General features: G+C 41.9%; 1 protein-coding gene across 4 annotated transcripts in view; it reads right to left on the bottom strand.

The window, feature by feature from the left end:
* Positions 1-20666, bottom strand: part of GRIA3 (glutamate ionotropic receptor AMPA type subunit 3) — a 141620-nt gene extending 120954 nt beyond the window's left edge. For all 4 annotated transcript variants that reach the window (XR_009419473.1, XM_059482699.1, XM_059482701.1 and 1 more), the window contains exons 1-2: positions 20205-20666; positions 19188-19346 (exon numbers count right to left, since the gene is read on the bottom strand). Coding sequence is in view for 3 of the 4 variants with exons in the window: in XM_059482699.1 (XP_059338682.1) it covers positions 19188-19346; positions 20205-20295 (250 nt within the window). In the remaining variant the exon portion in view is untranslated. The remainder of the gene's footprint in view (positions 1-19187; positions 19347-20204) is intronic.
* Positions 20667-21207: the final 541 nt, after the last annotated feature.

The following is a 21207-nucleotide window of genomic DNA, read 5'->3' as shown; positions in this document are numbered from 1 at the left end:
ATGTATTTTCCATTTGCACGAGCGAGTCCAAGCCCTCCTTCCCACTGGCAATGTTATCAGTGAGACAATACCTTTCTATAACAAAAATAGCACAGAAACTTGCATAAGAAAAATGAATTTGATAACAATAGAATGACTTTCTCATAATAATTTAATAAATTGAAGACAGGAAGATTTAAATCCTCCAGAAGAGCTGCATAAAAGGGATTGATGAATTCATCAGCTCCTCCAAGCTTCCCAAATAAGCCCAGACAATATTTCTTACCTCCTGTTCTACAGATATCACCTATAAAAGAAAAGCAGGCATTCAAGTCCCTCTATTATGCTATTCTTTGCCTCTGGGGCTAAACTCACTGTTGAATCTGCTTTAAGTAAATGTGACACATTTAAAAATATTCTGATTTATTTCTAATCTTTCTCATTAGAATAATACACTTGTAATGCCCTTTCTGGTTAGGATCATGGTTCTGCACCCTGAAGTTACCATATGGACATACAGCAAGCTACTGACCTTTATGGTTTTCCACTAAACCATGAAAAGTCTGCAAAAACATCACCAGAAATGCAAACACATGCTATCACTAGTTTCAGTTAAGCACGGTCAGCATATTCCAGTATTTCAAGAAGTCCTGAGACCTACAGAAATCATAACAAACAAACTAAATTATGAACTCCATAGATTGGAAAATCATGGACTGCTCAAATTTTTGTATGGATTTAGCAGTATACTTTTACATACAGTTCTCTTTTCTTGTTATTGGATAAATAAAAGGAAGACAAAGTGATGGGACTAAAACAGAGAAATGCAATCCAGTAACAAGTCAGCAATTGCTGCCACTTACAAAAATGAGAAAAGAAGAAGAAATTATTTTCCCCTCTGGTTGACTGTCATGTTGGTGCTATGAGAAAGGACAGCAGGAAATAACTTTACACATAGTACACAGAATTCATAAATTTACCATGCCTCTTTAGCACAGAACCTTTGGAATTTTATTGTTTTATTCTATGTTTGATAGTAATATTTAATTCCATCAAAATTACTGGGTCATACAAGGATTCAGTGGTAGCCATCTGCTGGGAGCCTCCTCTTTACTCTGGGGGGATCAAAACAAAACTACACTGAATCTTTCATCTTACTTTGTTGAGTTACTATAGGAATAGAAAGAGAGATTGACAGTTACAGGAGAATTTAGTAACCATGAATAGATGGACTAAAGACTAGTTCCAAATGACATAATTTCTGTTCTTTAGAAAAAAAACTTCCTCTTCCATGAAATCTCCCCATGACACAGTAATTAAAAATCTTTCTAGACAGCAAACACACCAAGGTTGTCCCCTAGAAGTGAGTATTTTCAAGCCATTTCACATTTTAGAAAGAAGTGCAACTTAACTCTTGGCTCCAGATCCTTTTCCAAACTGTTGCTTCCCTTCACATACTTGGTCTTATTCTTCCTCTCTCCCAAGACCCAGACCCATTCCCAAATAAAACATATCCTGCTGTCACACAATTAATATTGAATAAAAACATAAGAAGGAGAGTATTACTGCAAATAAAGCAAACCATGGACATGTCACAATAAAAATATTTTCTTTTACCAAAAGGGTGGTTGAAACAAATGTAAATAAATTCAGTATCTAGGCTTTTCATGACTTCAGCTAAGCAGAATAAATGTGCTGGGTCAAGCCAATAAGTGAAACTAATCATGCTCTACAGAGCTGTAGCCTCCTGACAAGCCATGTTCTGAAGTCTCTTTCTAAAACTGTTTTATCTACAGAGTCCATTCAAACTTCCCAAGTGAGGACTGGAATCCACAGCACAGTCAGCTAATTAGAGCCAACAATGTGGGAAATGCAAGATAATTAAATTCTTCTCCTAAAAGATTTATTTCTGAATACCAGTTTTGGGAGACTGGGGGGAGCAAGTGAGAAATTAATGTCACCCAGGAAAACTTAACTCATCTTTGTGAGACTCTCCCCAGGAATGGAACAATAATATGGTGCTGCTTATTAAGAAACAGCACTGATCACAGTACTAGTACACAAAGATGCTGCTGTACACAATTTTAAAATCTGTGTCCTTGACATCAGCAGATATTGTCTGTACAAGCAGAAGACGTACATTTAGTCCATAACACAACTGCAGGGAGAAAGAATAAAACCAAATCTGAATAAAAAGAAAAATATAAATAAAACCCAAGAGTTCTTACAAATAGGAATTGTCAAACACAAGAGGAAGTGTTCTTCCTCTAAAACAGCATAGTCAGAGTTTAAAAATGTAATCTCTGCCCAAGATTAGAAAAGGCTACCTGAATGGATGAGTCTGGAAGGAGGGTTCAAGTGAAGAACGTGGGCTTGTGATTAACTAGATCTGAAAAATAACCAGTTATTTAAGCTAAGCAAGCCCACGTTCTCATTCTCCTGAAAGGCAACACGACTCACCCCAACTGACCCCTAACAGAGATTACACAGATTGCCTCTCACAATGGATATTGCTACTCACCTAGAACAAAGCTGGGGCCTGAATTAGATATCCACTCAGTGTTTTACACAGCTGAGCAGACTGTTGAAAGGCAAGCTTGAACATTAGGGAGTTCACTTTCAACATCCAAGCTCTCCAACAAGGTGTTAATGCCCATATGGACAAGGACACTGAAGAATATTTAGTAAGGTGGTTTAGCTACAGGCCCTATACAAGCAACCTCTCAAGTTATCACCCTTCCTTATTTCTTCCTCTGCCATTCTGTTCTCAAGAACTCAGATAACCATCTCAGGTAATCTTTATTACCACAACTGATCTTGTATGTTGAAACTACAAATAGGACAGAAGCAGTCATATTGCAGCTCCACAGAAGAATGAGACCATTCTGCTTAGGGAAGGACACCTTTCCTTAGGATTCCCAGGACATTTTCCTCTTTACACTAAAGTGAACTGTAGAAATGTCACAGTTTTCCATAATGAAAAAAGAAAAAGGAGAGATTCATCATTGTACATTTCTTCACCCTCAGGCAGGCTGTCCTTTCTGCCGAAGGAAGCCAGAAAGGCAAAGGTATCCAGTCAAAATACCTGCTTATCACCTCCCAAGCCGGCTTTGTGAGTAACCTAACACTGCAGCTGAACAGTCAAACCCACATCCATGCTTTAATTAGAGGTAAGGGGAGCACCTACTGCTTGCATTTACAGTCTGTGTGGTTCATGAGCAGCAGGAGCAAGTTCAGCCATCACAACTGCTCAGCTTGTGCTGCTCTGATGCATGGTTTCAGCAGGGGAACAATTAAGCAGACCCATTCACAGCTGAAGAGGCCACTAAATTGTGCCAAGTGCAGTCGCTAGTGTTTTATCCCTGCTACGGTATCTTGTCAGCCACTGCACCACACAAATTATCAACAGAATCCATCTCTCTCTGCTGACAGCATGGACATGGGGGTGTCTATCCTCCCATGAACACAGAGGATATTTAGTCTGCTAACTCATCCACTTGTATAGAGATTGAGCATATCCCGTCTCATAAGAGGGGATTAAATTTTTGGAGAAAGAATTTAAGAATAAAACATCATCAATAAAGTGGTGGAATTAGAACAGCTTCACTGCAGAGACTGACAAAGGAAAGGCAAGCAAAAGGAAGCAGACAGATAAAACGTGGCTCACTAGGATCTGAAAAACCAATGACAAGAGACACTCAAACGAAGAGCAAGATTAGTTTCACTTATTTTCTCATCACAAATTTTACAGATTAAAAAAAAAATCTCAGACTATGAAGGAAAAGAAAGTACAAGAGGAAAAAAATTTTCTATTCAGGAAATTGGTAGTTCATGCTGTGGAAAACCTGAGATTATGGTAAAAATATTCCACTTGAAAGCTATCACAAGTAATGCACACTGTGGAAGAACATGGCCCTTTGATAACCAAACAACACACAAGTTCATAGCAAATCTGTAAACCCTGTACTGCCACAAAGAACTGCTAAATATCTTTTTAAGAACCATAGTCACATAGACCTGTTTTTATGAGGCATGAAAATCAACTCCAGCTAGAGTGACTTGAACTTAGGCATTTAATGAAACTTTAAATGCAATTATTTAATAAATTTGCTACAATTGCAAACACATTTTAAAACACACCCTAGCATGCTACAGTTACTTCTGTCACTGCTGTGTACTACTGAAGTTATGCTCATTGTACCAATTAGTTCAGGCAAATATAGGGAAAGTCTGCTCTCAGGACAGCAGCTGGAGGTAGTAGCTATTTCAGATATAAACAAGCATGAGTAAAACTAAAAAATGTTCTGAGCAGTTAAATGTAAAATCTTAAATCTTTTTAGTCACTCATGGCTACAGAGTAAGACAATGGAAATTTTCAAGCACAGTACTTAAAAATCTATCTAATCTTTACTTAATGATCACACTTTTTCAAAATATCAATCCTTCAAAGATACTGCAACGTATCAATGTGAGAGCACATTCTCTAAAATGTGGGCTTTTATTTCAACTTTTGGGGTTCTAACTCATTCAAGTTAGAACAGATTGTTCTACAGCCAACAGGCCATCTGCTGACCTTGTCTCCAGCGAATCCCACAGAAAAAGACACTGTGATGGAGCGACCCAGGCAACTGGGATACACACCATTAAGTAAGAGACAGAATGAAGAATGGAAAACTTTTGAGGGTAACTGTAGACAAACATAATCACGGCATCAATGCATTTTTTTTAAATAAAAAAATGAGAAAGATGAAGGTATTTGCTCTGAAGCCAGAAGACTACTAGTGCCTTGCAAACAGGGCTTGTCTCAAGCGTTTCTTTGATTTTAAAACAAAACTGTGGTGATAGAGTACACTTAAATAGTCTCTTTTCTATCTGCAACTTCCAAGAAGTCCTTTACTCTTTTATTAAAACAACTGTTCTTCACCTCCACAGCAGAAGATTGTATAAGCCAGTTAGTACTCACTGAGTTTTGCTGTGTCACCTCATTTCAACATAAACTGTTAACTGGTTGTTACTAACAAAGGTACAAAAAATTATTTTCAGAGTCTAATGCTCCATTCTGTATTCCTTCAAGTAACTTTTAATACTTTTGAATTAGGGTAAGAAAAGTCAATGCAGAAAATGCCTGCAAGGACATATAATTCAGTGTTTCATTTCATAACCCAGCTGTCAACAGAGACAACATTTTTATAATCCATGTATTGTATGCTTGCCAGTATGAGATGAATAGTCCTGTAACTATAATCAATACCGTTCATTCAAACAACTGGCAGCAGCATTTCAGACAACTGGCAATTTCATCAGTTTCACTGGGCTGCCCAAAAATAAACAGCTTGAGAAGGATGAATGATCTCTGTGGTTATCTATAAATAATACTAATCTCAGTCATTTGTTTCAGGGGGTTCATCACTGGGAGCTGCAGAAGTCTCATATCAGTGCAGAAGGCATGGCAGCCTTCAAGAAACTAAAGAAATGCTGATGAATTTTACTGTTGGTTTTTCATTCACACAGTTACTGTACTTACATACAGGTCCCACTGAAAGCTCCAGGATCCCTCCAGTGCTTCAGCAGTTCCAGCTTTGCAGGAAACTCGCATGATCTCAAGGACTGGTAAACACCTCAAAATCAAACTGGATTCACAGAAAGCTCCAGTGATCTGAGCAAACCCAGCCTGGGTGGTGACTTACACCAACGTCACTTAAAAGGAAATGTGACCAAGTTTGGGGTTTTTAACTACTTCAGTGTGAACCTTGCCCACTCTCAAGAGTTACTGAGAGAAAACAAACCCAACAGCTCCATGTGAGTGAGACTAATGCCAAGGCTGATGGGCGCGAGGTGAACCCAGGCAGACGGGGAACAGAAGGCGCCATTCACAGTCCTGTTCACTGTCTCTGGAAAGTGAAATAGCTCCTTTTTTAAAATTTTTTAAATTATGCTCCTATCTATAAAAGCAAAGCAAGAACAGAGAACATAGAAAAAGGAATAAAGACAGCTGACTAAAGGGAAAAACCACATCCCTGTGAAGTACAGATCCCAAAGAAAGCTTCTAAAGCCCTGAAGTGAAAAGGATCCAGTTGCTGTGGTTGTAGTGAGTCTCTCCCTGCAGCCTTGCAGGGCTGTGAGCAAGGTACTGCAACACCACTGCTGCCTAGAATGTGACCCTGCACATTGGTGAGTCACCAGCCCTGGGCGGAGGCACATATCTCCTGCAGGAAAAACTCCTAACCACCAGGAATTCTTACAGGTTTTCTAACCTATTTCACTGTAAGAATTACAAGATGCCTGGTGTGTGCTCTAGGGAAAACAGAGGAAAGATCAGTTCTCTCAAGAACCTAGAGGTTGGCACTCCTTGGCTTCCAGACAGGATTTGTGGTGCCATGAGCCACCACTGCAGAGAGCTCAATACACCACTAGACTGCAGCAATTCTTTTCTGCAGATATCATGAATGGGAGCCAAGGCCATCACCTCAGCTCCTTCACATGGAGTGCAATGCTCCAAAGAAAATCCATCAGTGAGCTCTGCAGAAGTACCCAAGCCCTCTGAACACAGTCTGAGCAGGAAGCAACAGCACATCTGTGTGTGTTGATCTGTTTAATTACCCAGGTAATCAAACTGCTGCTGCACCAAGCTTCAAAAGTCACATTGTTCCATCTACATCCAAAAATCACTTTTCAGCCTTAAAGCCCGTTGCTTGGAAAATTTAAATCCTGGCAATTAAAATAATCTTCAACTTGTAGCATTATCCAATTTACAAGCTTATTGCTAGTTTAATGACAATCAGCATGCCCAGCCACACTAAAACAGCATTGCAGTGGGATGTTTTCAGCATAACCACCAACAGCAAATGGATTAATGGCACCAACTTTCCTGAAAAGAGAACACTCACCAGTGGACAAACAGGGGAACCTCACAAACTCCACACCTCTGAGAAATTAATTAATTTCTTAATTAAAAAATTAAGGTTGTGGCTGTTTTAAAATGAAAGCCTTGATTTTATTGTTAAAGTAAAATTGTCTGTAGGGCATTCATAAAGAAAAGCCAGCTTTTAAGGATGGGTAAATTTACCAAGCTGCACATCTTTGATCATCAATATTTTAAAGTTACTACTTCTTATTCTATATTGCCAATAAATCTCCACACACTGTAACTGTAATCATCACAGCACAACACGATCCACTTCTCCTGGAGATTTAAAGTTGGACTCAGTTGCAAAAAAGCACATGAACTAGGTAGGAGGATGGCTAAACTGGTAAAACAGTCTCTCAGTTTCAGGTAAATTATGAGGTAGCAGCATGCACTGTTATTAACCTGAAGTTCATAATGAGAGCTTAAATGAACAGTTCTCAGTGGACACAGGCCTTTGTAAGGGAGCCGCGCTCCTGCAGTTGGCACTAATTGATCCTTTTGCTGGCAGGCTCAGTGGAAAAGGCAGCAGCAGCAGGAACCGCAGGCCCTTCTCTGTCACGCAGAACAAAGTCACAGTCCTGATTATCCAGGAGGTTTGATCTTAATGCTCTACACTTCTACAGCTGCTTTCATCCAGGAATGAGGCAGCCAGGATAGCAGGGGAGACTATCATGCTGCTTTTGCACTTCTCACACCCATTTTGCAGAAGGTCTCCTGTTTTTGGGGTTTTCAGATACTTTTTCAAGTGTACTCCACACACATTCAGTCACAGAGCTGAACCTCTGAGAAACTGAAATGATTCATATCTCACACATAGCTTTACCCAGGCTTCTTGAAAACACAAATAATTTTGATTTTAATCCCCCTATAGAGCATTTTGCCATAAACTGAAATCAACCCAGCATATAAAAGAAATAGACTGGGCTGATATAATCAGTTTTAGAGACAACATAGTAAAAAGTAGAATTTTGTCCAGAAAGATGCCATTTTAAAATTCATGTGGAGATCCTGACTAAGGCAGACTATTCCAGTGCAGCAGATTCTGGAATCAATTAACAAAACAATTCTTATTAACACAGAGAATCTCCAGACAGTACCAAGGAAGCACAGAATCTTTGAAGAAAAGCCCGCAAGGAAAATATACTTTAATATCAAACTGTATCCTCCAGTGTATGCAGAGATTGCCTCAAATCTCAAAAGCATCTTATGAGAAACAGGGGCTAGCACTGCAGAACAACACAATAAGAATTTAAGACAGGAAGTGCAGATAATTTATCTAAATAAAGCTTTCAGGAGAATAACTGATTTATGTTGATACTGATCCAAGCTGGAACCTGACCAGGATGCAGGAGTTAGCATCACTACCCACAATAGGTTCCCCATTTATGAAAAACAACAGTGTGTTTTTACACATGAAAATAAATTCAAATGCTAGCTTTATGCTTCTGTCAAAAGACCCTGTTCTACCAGACACTTGTTCTTGAATTAGCTATAGAAAGACTCAGAAAAAGGTGCAATGTTTTTTCAGTCAAGACTGTCACTATTCTTGCAAGCACCTAAGAGACACAAGGAGTTAAATTTCACAGAAGAGTCTTTGGTCTTTAATGTCACACAGCCTCTATTCATAAAAGAAATGAAAAATACATAAACTGATGCAGAAAAAAGTAGTGAAGCTTCACAGCCACAAAAAATATACCTGTAGTTGGGAAAGAGGGGAAAAAAGAGGAAATCTGAAAGTAGAGCTGGAATAAGTGACTTCTGCTAAAAGAAGGGTCAGCACTTTCCACTGGAGACCATTTGATTTACACTATTTTGTTTCAACTGAAAAACGAAATCTTTCCTTGGCAGATTCTGCTCTACAGAGTCTATTACAGATACTTCTGAGATATCCAGCATCATTTATAAGGGGACACTTATTACTGCTGAACGTGATCATTTTGCTAAATTTCCCAAAGTTCCAGAAGGAAACGACATGCAGTGCAACACAAGGGTGTATTCAGCTGCTGAAGTCAAGGGTCTGAACAACCTGCACAGCCCTGGAAGAAGGGTGTGCTATTGATTAAGATGTTCAGGGTGTGCTATTGATTAAGATGTTCAGGGTGCCCCCTGAAGAATCCATTGGCTGTCCTGGACCCACAGTCCCTACTTAGAGCCAGGAACACCCCAGGAGGGACCACTCTGCTTTTAGCCTTTACTGCTTTCACAGAGCTACTCCAAACCCACCCTGGTGTAAATCACATTAGAAGAAGACCTCAGCATGTATCTTGACTGTCACAGCTGAGACAGCCACAACACACAGAGTGTCAGTACACGATCTCAGAAGGCTTTAAGCATTCACCCAGAGGAACACCTTACCACATCAGAAGGCTTCAGGCGCCTGCCCACACAGAGCAACACCAGCTCACTTCAGAAGGCTGCAAGCATCTGCCCTGCTTGTTCTTGAGCCCAACCTTTTATACCCTCCTGTTGATGCATTGCACCTGTGCCCTCTGTTCCCTTTGGTGGTTGCTCAGTGTCCCTGGGCACTCCATGGCTCCTTGTGTCACTGCTGCTCACAGCTGTGCCCATTGGGGATGGGGCTCAGCCCCACTCCCAATTACCACAAGCTGTGCACCCACATTGACTGCCCCTACTTATTCTAATGGAATACAGAGGCTTTTTTTTTTTTTTGAGGGTAGAACAATGAAGCACTAATCACTAGGTCCCAGTGGTCACTGCAGATATGCATTACTAAGTATCACCACTGGCAATTTCTCTTTGTGTTATATAGAACGAAAATAATTGTCAGTAAAGCACACCTGACACATATGAACACACACCTTTGTAGCAGGACACTGCAGTTGTAGAAACCTTCACAACATTTACTGCCCTCTGCATGTAGAAAGCGACACTGATCCATGCTCTAGAGCAGCTTCTGCACCTGGAGCGCCAAACTGCAGTGGTGGAAAACTTCAGGAGGGTTAACTGGTCTGATTTGGATCAATTTTGGGTTTATCTCATTGCCTCTCCAGGTAACAAAGTAAATTGCCTGTAGATGGGGTGGAAAGACATGCTATACATACTTTGACTGACAAAAGTCATCTATCCATAAAATCCATCACAAGCAGTTTGTACTATATACCCTGAAAAAAGCAGGATTTCCTCCAAATCATATACAATTTTATATTCACATCCATAATCTATATGTTCTTATAAAAATTGGACAGAATAGGTGCTTTTATATGAAAAAAGCAGATTCATGCCCACAGAAACATCTTGCTAACTTGGATAAGCTTCACCAAATTGTTTCAACCGGGAAAAAATGCACAAAACAGAAATAATAATTTCCAAAACACAATACTAGACTTCAACTGAAGCTGAGTAATTTTTTTAGGTCTGAAACTATTTAAAAAAGCTTTTATTTTTAATTCTCACATTTTCTGGTTGATCCCAATCTAAATCTTTAAAACCTTTTTGGAACTATATCTGAAATGAAAGACTAGCAAGTCACACAGCTCCCATCATTTCAATCAAGATATTCTGGGATATACAATTAGTTTCTGGGATGCACAGAACAGTGGGATAATGGTTCTGTAGAGGAAGTAGGTCTGAGCTGGCTGAGGCATTCAATATAAATATATGAAAACTATCATTAGTCATGAGAATCACTCTGCTGACATGGCTGAAATAGGAAAGAAATAGGATTGGCTGGCACATTATGATCATGTACCTTTTTTCTCTTTAGCCCATTTTCTATTCATCAAGAAGTCATAAGCAAATAGGCACAAAAAGCAATGTTTTAAAAAAGAAATTCAGAGTTGGATAGTAGGTATTATGCAGAATGTTTGCTCATTCAGCACTTCCTTACGTTTAAGTGCTTTTCACATATTCCACAACAGTAGTGAAGCCACTCTGGAGATGCTACTTGACCACTACACAAACACTTCAGAGGAAGATGGGTAAGTACATTAAACTTGCTAGATAATTTAGAATCCCCCTAACAGTTTTGAGTCAATCCAGGGTTAGAGTTGGGGTCAGTCCTTTGCAAATCAATAGACACTAATTAGCTCTCATCTAACTGCTGGGAAAAAAAGAACACATGAACTTGAGTTTCCTGACCAGCAGACTTCATTAGAATTCAAACTTGGTGACACAAGATGTAAAGTCTAAGAACACAAAACCTCTGTAACTGTTAAAAAACCAGTGTTTCACCATGCTCTCCTGCAGGAAGGCTACAAAAAGTTCATCACTTGAAAAAACTTTCCTATTACTACTTCTCCCCAGGCCATCTTCCCCTTTGCAGCTCCCCTTCAGCAGAAAAACACAAATTACAACAATGATAATCACCAAAAAGTTTTAGGGAATTTAGCATGCACAGCTGAGTATAAAGACACATCAAGACGTGTGTCATGATACAGCAACCCTGTGATCCACAAGACCTGATCCATGTTCACTAAGTGGGCTGCAGCACCCAAATCAGAGTAAGATCTCTGAAGTGGAAATGAGACAAAGAAATCATGGGAGGCAGCAACCCCTGAACGCACTGCTGCACATCTCTTGGAAAAGCTAGCAGCTGTGAGATACTGATTACAGCACACCTCACTGGGAGAAATCAACAGCCAGCAGCACTTCTGCTAAGGACAGGTCTTTCTCCAGCACTCAAATAAACAGAGTGTGGGGCCTGGTAGGCAAGAATTGGGTATTTGCTGTGCTGCAGTAGTATGGACCAGACCTATTATAAAGACCCAAAGGGCATGGCAGGCAAAAAACTTTTCAGTATCAAATATTTTTTCTCTCCAACAGCTTTGCTTATTTCAGGTATTTCAGGTAAGGAGCTGAAAACTCCTCCTTAGCCAAGTGATAGATTCGCTCACTGTATGGCTGTGACACATGTTCTCCCAGGTCCATCAGTGGGAATGAACATCTTACAGCAAGGACAGCAATTTGTAATTGCCAATTTCAATTCATCTTTCAACAGGATCAAAAGTAGGCTGGATTTTGGTGGGGATTTTTTTTCTTCCTTCTTTTTTTTTTCTTGTTTTGTTGGTTGTTTTTTGGTTTTGGGCTTGTCTTTTTTTCGAAAGTGGAAGAAGTGATCAATAAATCAAAGAAGGTTCTGTTAGCCTAAGCTCTCCAAGTTTTTTACCGGAAACAGCCTTGCAGTACCTCTGAGACAGAGGGAAATTTTACTATCCTTGTATAAGAGAGAGCAAAACCGTGCTATTAAAGGACAATCCAACTTACTCCAAATCAAGCTATGAGCCTCCAGAGGATTCCACCACCTCCCAAGTTCAGTCCCTTTACCAGATAGACCAGGCCCAAATGCTTGATGTTTGCATGTGACAAAACCCCCCAAAGGTGAAATCAGCAAGCACAATTCCACACATCAGCCCAGGAGAAAGATGTGTGAAAATAATGAAGTATACACAAAACAAGTGTCTATGCACAGACTATACACCATCAGACACTAGCTATCTCTTACCCAGACAGCTGCATATAATTTTAAAGACAGTCCTTTTACTAAAATACTCTCAAGCTATTGAAGCACCCATACAGCCCTACATATTTTTTAAATTCTTGACCGGAATTTCAAACATTACATTTGAACAAGCTCCAGCACATATCAGCCCAACGCAAGGGCAGGACCAAGCATTCAAAGCCAATCACTTAAGTTATGTGGACTGAAAGCAAACGTGTAAATTGCACTTGAAACAAAACAAGCAAAAAAACTTTCAGCATATCTGAAACATCCAAACAGTCTAGCAAAATAATGACGTACAAGTGACCAGACAGGTCACTCCATTCCAGCAGAAGAGCGCTCACCTGCACCATTATCCATTCCAGGAAAGCAATTCACCCTTTCTACAAGTGCCTGGGCAATTTATCCACAGCACTGTGTCTCTGCAGATTGATCCTCACGCATTAAAGGCTTCTGTGCCTCCTGTGTGGTGTTTGTGTCAGGGTTGCACATTGCCACTTGCTATTTTAGAAACAGCTAAGATGATAAAATAGATCCAGAGCCTCAGACACAAAGGCAAGGATATGCAGGAATGACTGCTCAGTGGATTCTGACATAACCCGTTCCTAGTTCACTCCTTCTCTTTACACAGAAGCCCCATCACCTGTTTCTCTCTTGCTCTGTGCATACACAATAGTATCACCACTAACACATCTTTGTGAGACCAGCTGAAAGGGTACTCACTGCCTTTGAATAGTTCACACATTGCTGCGCGCTAATAAAATGAACTCTGCATTCTGTATCTGCTGATATAGAAATTTCTCCAAACTTCCCAACAGAGTCAGGCTGGCGTGTGCCCTGTGAGGCTGTGTGGCAGCTATCAGGGCCCAGCTGCAATGGCTACAAGCAGCAGAGCAGGAGTGTCTACCCTGGAGTCTCCATCAGATGGCTGCACGTGAAAACTCAAAGATTATTTCAAATTTGATGTTTCAAAGGCATCTGATATTCTGAAGATCAACAATAATATAAAGCAGGTGATACAACAGAGGGGAGCCTCTGGCTCTGACAGGAAATGTAATGCATACATATTTGGAAGAAAAGAATCTCCATGGGTGAAATTTGGAAATTTCTTCACTGCAGTGATCATCACAGCTTCACAGACAGTGGTTTTATCTACATCAATAATTTCTAAATTTTTGGCTTTAGATCATCACGTTGTTCCAGTGGAAGTACAAGCCTTCACATAGCAAACCTCCTGACAATAGGTACAGAGTTTTTAGGCTGCCTTATGAATTTCCTTAGAAAAGGGGTGATGGCCTTCCAGTGATCTCTGCTCTCCAGCAGCACAGAAAGTACTGCTCTCAGGTCGTAACTTAAATGCCAAAAACCAATTCACATAACACCTTTCTCACAATAAATGAACACAGGTTTTCATTTATATGGGTTGGCTGGGTTTGTAATGAATGGTGAAAACAGTGTTGATGGTTCAAAAATAACATATTCTAAAACATTTTAAGGATGCCAAACTAAATCAAAATTAGCATTCTAAAACTGGTAATGATAAAATATGTACTTTAAATGGAAAATGTTAAATCGATGGTTTGTGACAATAAAGAAACACTGAAAATACATCAGCTCTCATTTCACACCTTCTTGCATAACAGTCCTACACTGGCAGTAGGATGGCCTCCCACCTCCCAGACACTGAACACAGTGAACCCAGAGGAAAGAAACCCACTGTTTTCTGCAGCTCTTGGACAAGCTCCCGAATCAGCCTTCAACAAAACTGTGGGGCTTTTTTTTTGTGGTTGTTAAAAGCTTCTGTCACAGGCTAGTTTCCCATCATGGTATCTCCATTTCCTCCCAGAGATAAACTGCTGTTATACATTTCATGGGAAGGTGCAGTTAATCAGTACCTCTTCAACCTGCCCTAATAGCCCCATGGGTCGTCCAGGCCCAGTGCTATACAGGAAAAAGGAACAATTTCATAGCTGTATCTGCACAAAATCTTTCCAAAACTAAACAAGTAAATGGCACTCTTTACCATGCTTTACTCTTTATTCATGTGGTGAACTCAAGAGTTTCTCAAAAAAGTGTCCATCCATGTAAGGTATTTTTTCCATCTCTACTGTGTGAGTTAAATAGCACCCTAACATTTAAACAGTACATCAATGTAATGTACACAGCAGAGGAGAGTAAGCTTATTCTGAAATTAATTTAAGAAATAATAAAACATAGTTTGAAAGTGATATGGTTCCTTCTGCTAAGACTGAGATCACATTAAGTTTAATGACAAATCATCTGCTCTGCCATGAAGTGGAAACAAATGTTAGTTGCAACACACCTTTCAGGTTTCAGCCTAGACCCAATAATGCAAAAGCTTTGACCCCTAAACTGAAGCCAGCTGCTCTTCGTGGTCATACAGCAGTTACACACGATACTTGAGTGCATTTTGCAGCATGAATGGCATTTGCAGTGGTCTGTAATGAGTAGAGTTATGTAGAAAGCACATTTCCAGGAGTTTTACCACAGAACACTGGAGAAACCAGAATATATTCCGCACTGGGAGAGTTCAGGCATCTCCCCTGTGCTCGCTGCTCCTGCAGAACCAGCAATACCCAGCCCGAACTTGGCAATGCTTTCAGCAACACATGCTTATGCTTTTGGCAGAAGGGAGCTGACCACTTGCAGCATCAGTGTCCTTTGCCAGCTGGCCAAAGAGCACACAGATGCAAGGGAAGCAAATTATCTGCCCACTGGCAAAAAGAAATGCTGAACAGCACCTAAAGAGAACGTGGGCCTGTGCACGTGCGAGTGTGCGAGTGAGCTCACACACCCCCACACCTGTGCCCTGGGACAGGGAGCAGCTCAGCTGAACTGCACAAACTGCCTGCTGCTACTCCTGAGCTATCATTTTCTGCAACACTCTCACAACAATGAACATGCACTTTTCCCATTAAAATCTTCCAAGCTGAATTTTTAGGATTAAACACAAAGACTGCAAGGATGCTAAAGTAAATTTTTATAAGTCTGAGATCAGACCCCTTGAAGAAGTGCCGATACAACCACCTACAGGATTTTAGCAGCCAAAGGTTAGCGTGTCTTTCCATCCTCCCTCTTTTTTGTTGTCTCTTGAAAAATGAATGCTCATGAAAGAAAAAAAAACACTACATATCTGTATTTGGTAAAATACAAAAAGCTTTCTGGATTTAGAAGATAGATAGGAAAAAAACTCAGAAAAATTAATGGGACAAGAATTTGCAGCTGATAGGTTAGATTTAGCTGAGAGATGGAATCTATCTGTAGATTAATTAGATTCTACAATCACAGCCCCTTTTCATCTGCACACATCCCACCACTGTCATTACATGATCAACAGATTTTAAAGAAAACTATGCTTTTCACTAAAAAATGCTTTGAGAAATTCAAGAGAGACCATACATAAGGTTTAGTTTACTTTTCTAAATATTTCTTGAAAATTGTACGTAAGGCAAGAGCACATTTGTTGGCTGTAAAGGTGTACAACAGCAATTTTTTGCAATGACAGTGCAGAGAGGGAATATGAGATCTGTGTGCTAATGAGCTGACACTGCAGAGGCTGGAGCAGTGTTAGTATAGTGCACTACAAGTGCAGAGCAGAACGACAGACGTGGGCTATTTCTAGGGAATGTGATCTACAGAACTATACACACAATTCAGCATTAACACCAACATCCTTCATCAGATTATGAGCAATGCATGGGAGATATCGCTTCAGTGACAAATTTATATATTTGAGTTGTCATATTCATATTGTTCTGAAAAAACCAGCTCACTCCCTACATGAGCATTTTTAAAGAAAATATAACCTGATTTTGATTTTATAAATTCATAGGTCAAGTCAGCTTTCTTTCTGTTTCTACTGATAGCAAAAAGCTGCACATTTTAAGAAATGTAATAATTTCCCTGGAGCCAACTGATAAACTTCAATTCACCTTTAAATACACTGGAATTTTCATCTGTGTTTGCATTTGTTCTCTGTTAAGATATCATACAGCTAAATAAATAAGTGGGCAGATAAATACAGAGTGGATAAATACTGTATGAATGTGTGTAAATTAAATATACAGAGAGAGGCTTGGTGCTAGCAGCGAAGCAGGGAATACATGTACATAAATCAGATTATGCATCATTTAACTGAAAAAGAAATGAGAGGGAGGGGCCTAGGGCAGGAATTTTCTTCTGCTTCTAAACAAGTTTGTTCCCAGGTTGGGATATTGCCAAATCAGCCATAGGAGAGGTGGGCTATTTTTCTCAGGCTCATGAGAATACTTCAGAAGACGTTTTTTTCCTCCTCTGGAATGCACCAGATTGCATCAAACGGGATGTGCAGCTGCACAGTAAGAGCCTAAGTCTTTCTGAGCAGAGCCCCCTCAATCCCTGCACACAGAAACACTTACTACAGTCATTATCATACAAATCAATGCAAAAGAGAATGAAAAGTATTATTTTATGGATACTGACTAGTACAGGCACTAGGCTCAGGCTACACATGCTCTTTCCTTCAATTTCCTCTCAGCTCCTGTACCTATCCCACCACAAATTCAGCCTCAGCCTCCCCCCCAGTGAAGGCAGAGTCATTGCAGGTTTCTCTCCCATGGAACCCTGCCAATTGCAAATATTGATCAAACGGCTGTGTGACAGCACTGGAGACAATATATGCTTATCTCCGAGTGAGGTAAAAATGTTGTGGAAAGAATTCCTTCATGGATATGGCAGCACACTGAAATTATCTGCCACTCCCATAGGAAATGAGGATATGGTTAAAGGCTGGAATTTTGGTCAGGTAGTATGAGGAGCTATTCATTCATCCTAATGCACTGATACACATAAGTGTTCTGATTTTCAGAGAAAATTGGTACCAAATTCAAAAGAATAACTGTTCTGATGGGGTTTTTTGTATTTTGACCTGCTGAAGCTTATGACTGGTGACTTGGACTCGCCGTATTCTTTTCTTATCAACAGTATTATGAGATGGTTGACACAGTACAGACAAGGTCACCTTTTCATTTTCTTTCGTCTGTTTCTTTTTTCACATCTTCTGTTCATAAATAGGTTACTGTAGGTACATCTTCTTTGGTCTACAGTTTCTCCAGAGATTTAAATTTTCCCAATTTTACTATACTGGTAAGATGGGTGTTGGAACAAGCAGCTCTGTACTGCAGCAAACCATCCCACTTTACTAAAATTGCCACAGCTTTTAATAAGCATTGACAAAAACCATTAGATATCAGAAGATGAGTAGAACGCTGACTGAATATACTGAACAAGTGTGTGGATCACTTCTTTTGGTGGGGGAAGAGCTGGTAACAACTTTAAAAAAATAATTGATAATTAATCACCCAAGCAGTTCAACGTATTTAGTTTAAATCCATATAATTGATATTTAGGAAACTGTGCTTGAGATGCAGCCTCTTGAAGGGATTACACTGATTAAGGATTAATAGTCTGATGTTTGTTGTAAGAGCTGTTGAAGCTGGATAGGATTAGTAAAATAAGATGCAAAGTAGAGACATGATTTTATGTACCATTTTTTCCCACTTTACCAAGTATTTTTACTGTATATTACATAATTAACCCCCCTGCAAAAGTTTTAAAGGTTCTACTTCAAAGTCCTTTGGAGAGTGTAACACTGCACTACCAAGAAGCAGTCACATGGGGGATATGTTAGAATATCAATCCAAAATTTCTCCAAATATTTCCTTACTATATATTTTACAACCATGAACTTTCTCAGAATATACAGTGGGACAGAAATGTAAGAACTATCCTATCTCCTGCAAATAAAAAAATAAATAAGTTATTAAAAACATATAATTGCTTTAAAGCAAAAATTACTATTTTTCTGTACTCCAGTGCTTCATTATATCAGTACAATGCTTCCTCTTTGACCATTTTACACTGTGAGTATAAACCTGCAAACTGTGAGAAGTAACCTTTTCATTATGTGAAGTTCGTACATTGCATTCAGCAGTCCATTAGATCATGTGCAGACATATATCTCCACATTGCAAAGTGCATTAGCTACCTTGGAAGAGGACTCCTTTCATTTTTAATAATTTACAATAAAACTTGTATAGAATCAAATTTGGATACATCAGTAAAACAAATATCCAGGAACTACTACTGGTAAAGGAATGCTTTTTAAAATGCAGAACACGCAAAGTCTTTCTGAAAGAGATTTTGCATCTTAACACCACATTAGCAATACTCAAAGTTCTATTTTGCATCTTCTGTTAATAAAAGCTCAAATTGTATGTGTGCACTGTTAGTGCAGAGCTATTTCTCCTATCGCCAAGTGTTCTGATTCCATTTTCTCTCCCCTCAGCTCTAACAGTATGTGTCAGTTCACAGTCTCCTCAGCTTTTCACAGGACTCTCACTGTAAGAAAACAACTCAGTATTTCAAGGCAGATGAGGCAAGTAAGCCCCTCTAGCCTTCTCCCTCTCAAGGTCACTTCTAAACAGTGGTTTCTGGTTTTTCTCTACATAGTATATTATTTGCAAATTATGCCTTTTCACACAGCCAGGTTGTAGTCTCAACAGGAAAGGAATCTTACTTCAGCAGCAATTCACTGATTGCAGCCACACAGCACTGCTATATCAACATGGTTGTTTTCCTGAAACACAAAACTAAGGGGATGAGGTGGTAAGAGAACTTTTCCTAAGATATTCCATATAATGCTGCAAATCTACTAAACCTCCAGTCACTACACACATTTGTTGCACTGTATTGTATGACAAAGAACTCTAGGCTACCAGGAAGGAACTGAAGGCAGGATAGATAACAAATTAATATATTTTTTAAAACCAGGTATTTACTTACAAGCATTTGTCACTGAAAAACTGTTGGAAGAGTCCAAGTGATCTACGTGATAGTTCAAATGGAAGGGCTTTTCTGTGGTATTTTGGTTTGTGTTGTACAGCTGCACAGCAAATCGAAATGCACTGTGCTCCTGAACAGTGTTCCTCATGAAAAGTCCACCTAGGTGAGGAGAAAAAAAAAAAGGAAAAAAGGAAAAAGGTATTTCAGAATCAATTTTGAGGAGAAACAATGGCAATAAGTTATATTTGCCTGCTGCACACTGCAGGAGAGAACGAACAGGAGCAGCCTGAACGTGAGCACATAACTCTGACAGAGCACCTACATGAAATACATATTCCAAGTCCAAAGTTGGGCTTTTAAAGCCACACACCACATCCAGGCGCCCCCTGAGCAATGAGAGTCGCTTGGAGCTGCAGGTGCACCTTGAAAACCAGGCCACTTCTACACGGACGCCCGCACAGAGATTTAAAAGTCTAACTTGGGGAACCGTGGCACCTAAATCCTGTCCAGACTACCGAAACATCGCCGCTGTAGTGATGTGCGGGGACACGGCGGCGTGCGGCGTGGCAAACGTGCGGTTTCACGGTCTGCTGGAGCGATAGCGCGGCCGAGGGAAATGATGCTCTGAGGGACGGCAGGGAACAGCCCCCGCTGCACTCGCTGCCCTGAGCCTCACGGCTCGCTCGGCCCCGGCTTCGGGCACGTCGCTACAGATTCACGCCACGACTCTCTCACATTATGTGCTCCACGGGATGCGCTGCTCCAGGGCACGGTTCCGCAGAGCGCGGACCCGATCCCCGCCGCTCGCAGGGGTGCGGGCAGCCCGGCGCCGCTCGCAGCCGCCCGCCGGCGCAGCCCGGGCACCGCCGCTGCCTCTCGCCCCCAGAAAGGGGAACGAAGCGGAGCAGGGCTGGCTCCTTCCCCGCTGCGCCCGGGCTCGCCCCCCGCTCCCCTCCTCACAACTTCCCTCCGGCTCGCGGGGAAGGCGCGGGTCGCGGTGCCGCGGCGGGCGCTTACCTATACTGATGGTGTTGGGGAACCCCGCCAGAACCTCCCCCAGCAGCCCCGCCAGCAGCAGCAGGAGGGTCCGGGGCGCGCTCTGCCCCATTTTCTTCAGCCCCTGCGGTTCAGCCCCTAAACCGAAACTGGCGGTACAGGCATGGGCGCAACTGGAGACTCGGAGAGGTGTCAACGGCGGTGGCGATGCTGGCGGAGGTGGTGGGGAGGATGGTCCCCCTCCTTTCGTCTCTTTTTTTTTATTCTTTCCTTCCCCAAATCCCTCTGCTCTCGTCTTCACCCCAGTCTAGCAGGGCTCATTGGCTGCGAGATTGCCTTTCTCGCCCGTCGCCAGCAGCCCCCCCCAACGCAGGGACTTCCCCCAAAGATGGTGGGTAGCGGAGCCGCCGAGGCTGCTCCGCCCGGGCCGGGAGGGGGTTATCGATCAAACTTGGCGTGAGGCGGGCTGGCAGCCGCTCCGCTCCTCTCGGCCCGCCCAGCCCCGGCGGCTCCGGCCGCGGCTCAGCGCTCGGGGCTGCGGTCGGCGGGAGCGCACCGGCCTCACGTGGGGCGGCCCCCGGGCTGCAGCTGCCCCTTTAAAGCTGCATCGGCTCGATGTGTGTGTGTGTATGTGAGAGAGAGTGCGGTGCGTGCGCCTGTGGGCGGGCGGGGGAGGGAGCGGGGAAAGGAAGGAGGGGCGGGGAGCCGAGCCGAGCCGAGCCGGGGCCGGCACAGGCACAGGCACAGGAGGCCGGCGTGCTGGGGAGGTGCCCGCGTACTGCCCGTGCCGGTTCCCGTGCCCGGTGGGCGGTGCGGGCGCCCCAGAACTTGCGGACCGGGAGGCAGCAGAGGCGGCTCGGGGCCCGGGGCGGGAGGCCTGGTGATGGCTGGGGCAGGCGGGTGCCGCTGGGCCCCTCCTGAGGGGAGCGGGCTGGGGACAGACGTGAGCGCAGGGACTGCCGAGGGAGGGCTGGAAGGGGGCACAGCAAGGGATGCCGAGGCACCGTGCGTCTCCCGAAGGGGC

This window comes from Ammospiza nelsoni, chromosome 15 (assembly GCF_027579445.1).
Source record: "Ammospiza nelsoni isolate bAmmNel1 chromosome 15, bAmmNel1.pri, whole genome shotgun sequence".
Classification (NCBI taxonomy): Eukaryota; Metazoa; Chordata; class Aves; order Passeriformes; family Passerellidae; genus Ammospiza; species Ammospiza nelsoni.
The sequence above is the reverse complement of the archived record's forward strand: the minus strand, read 5'-3'. Positions and strand labels throughout refer to the sequence as shown.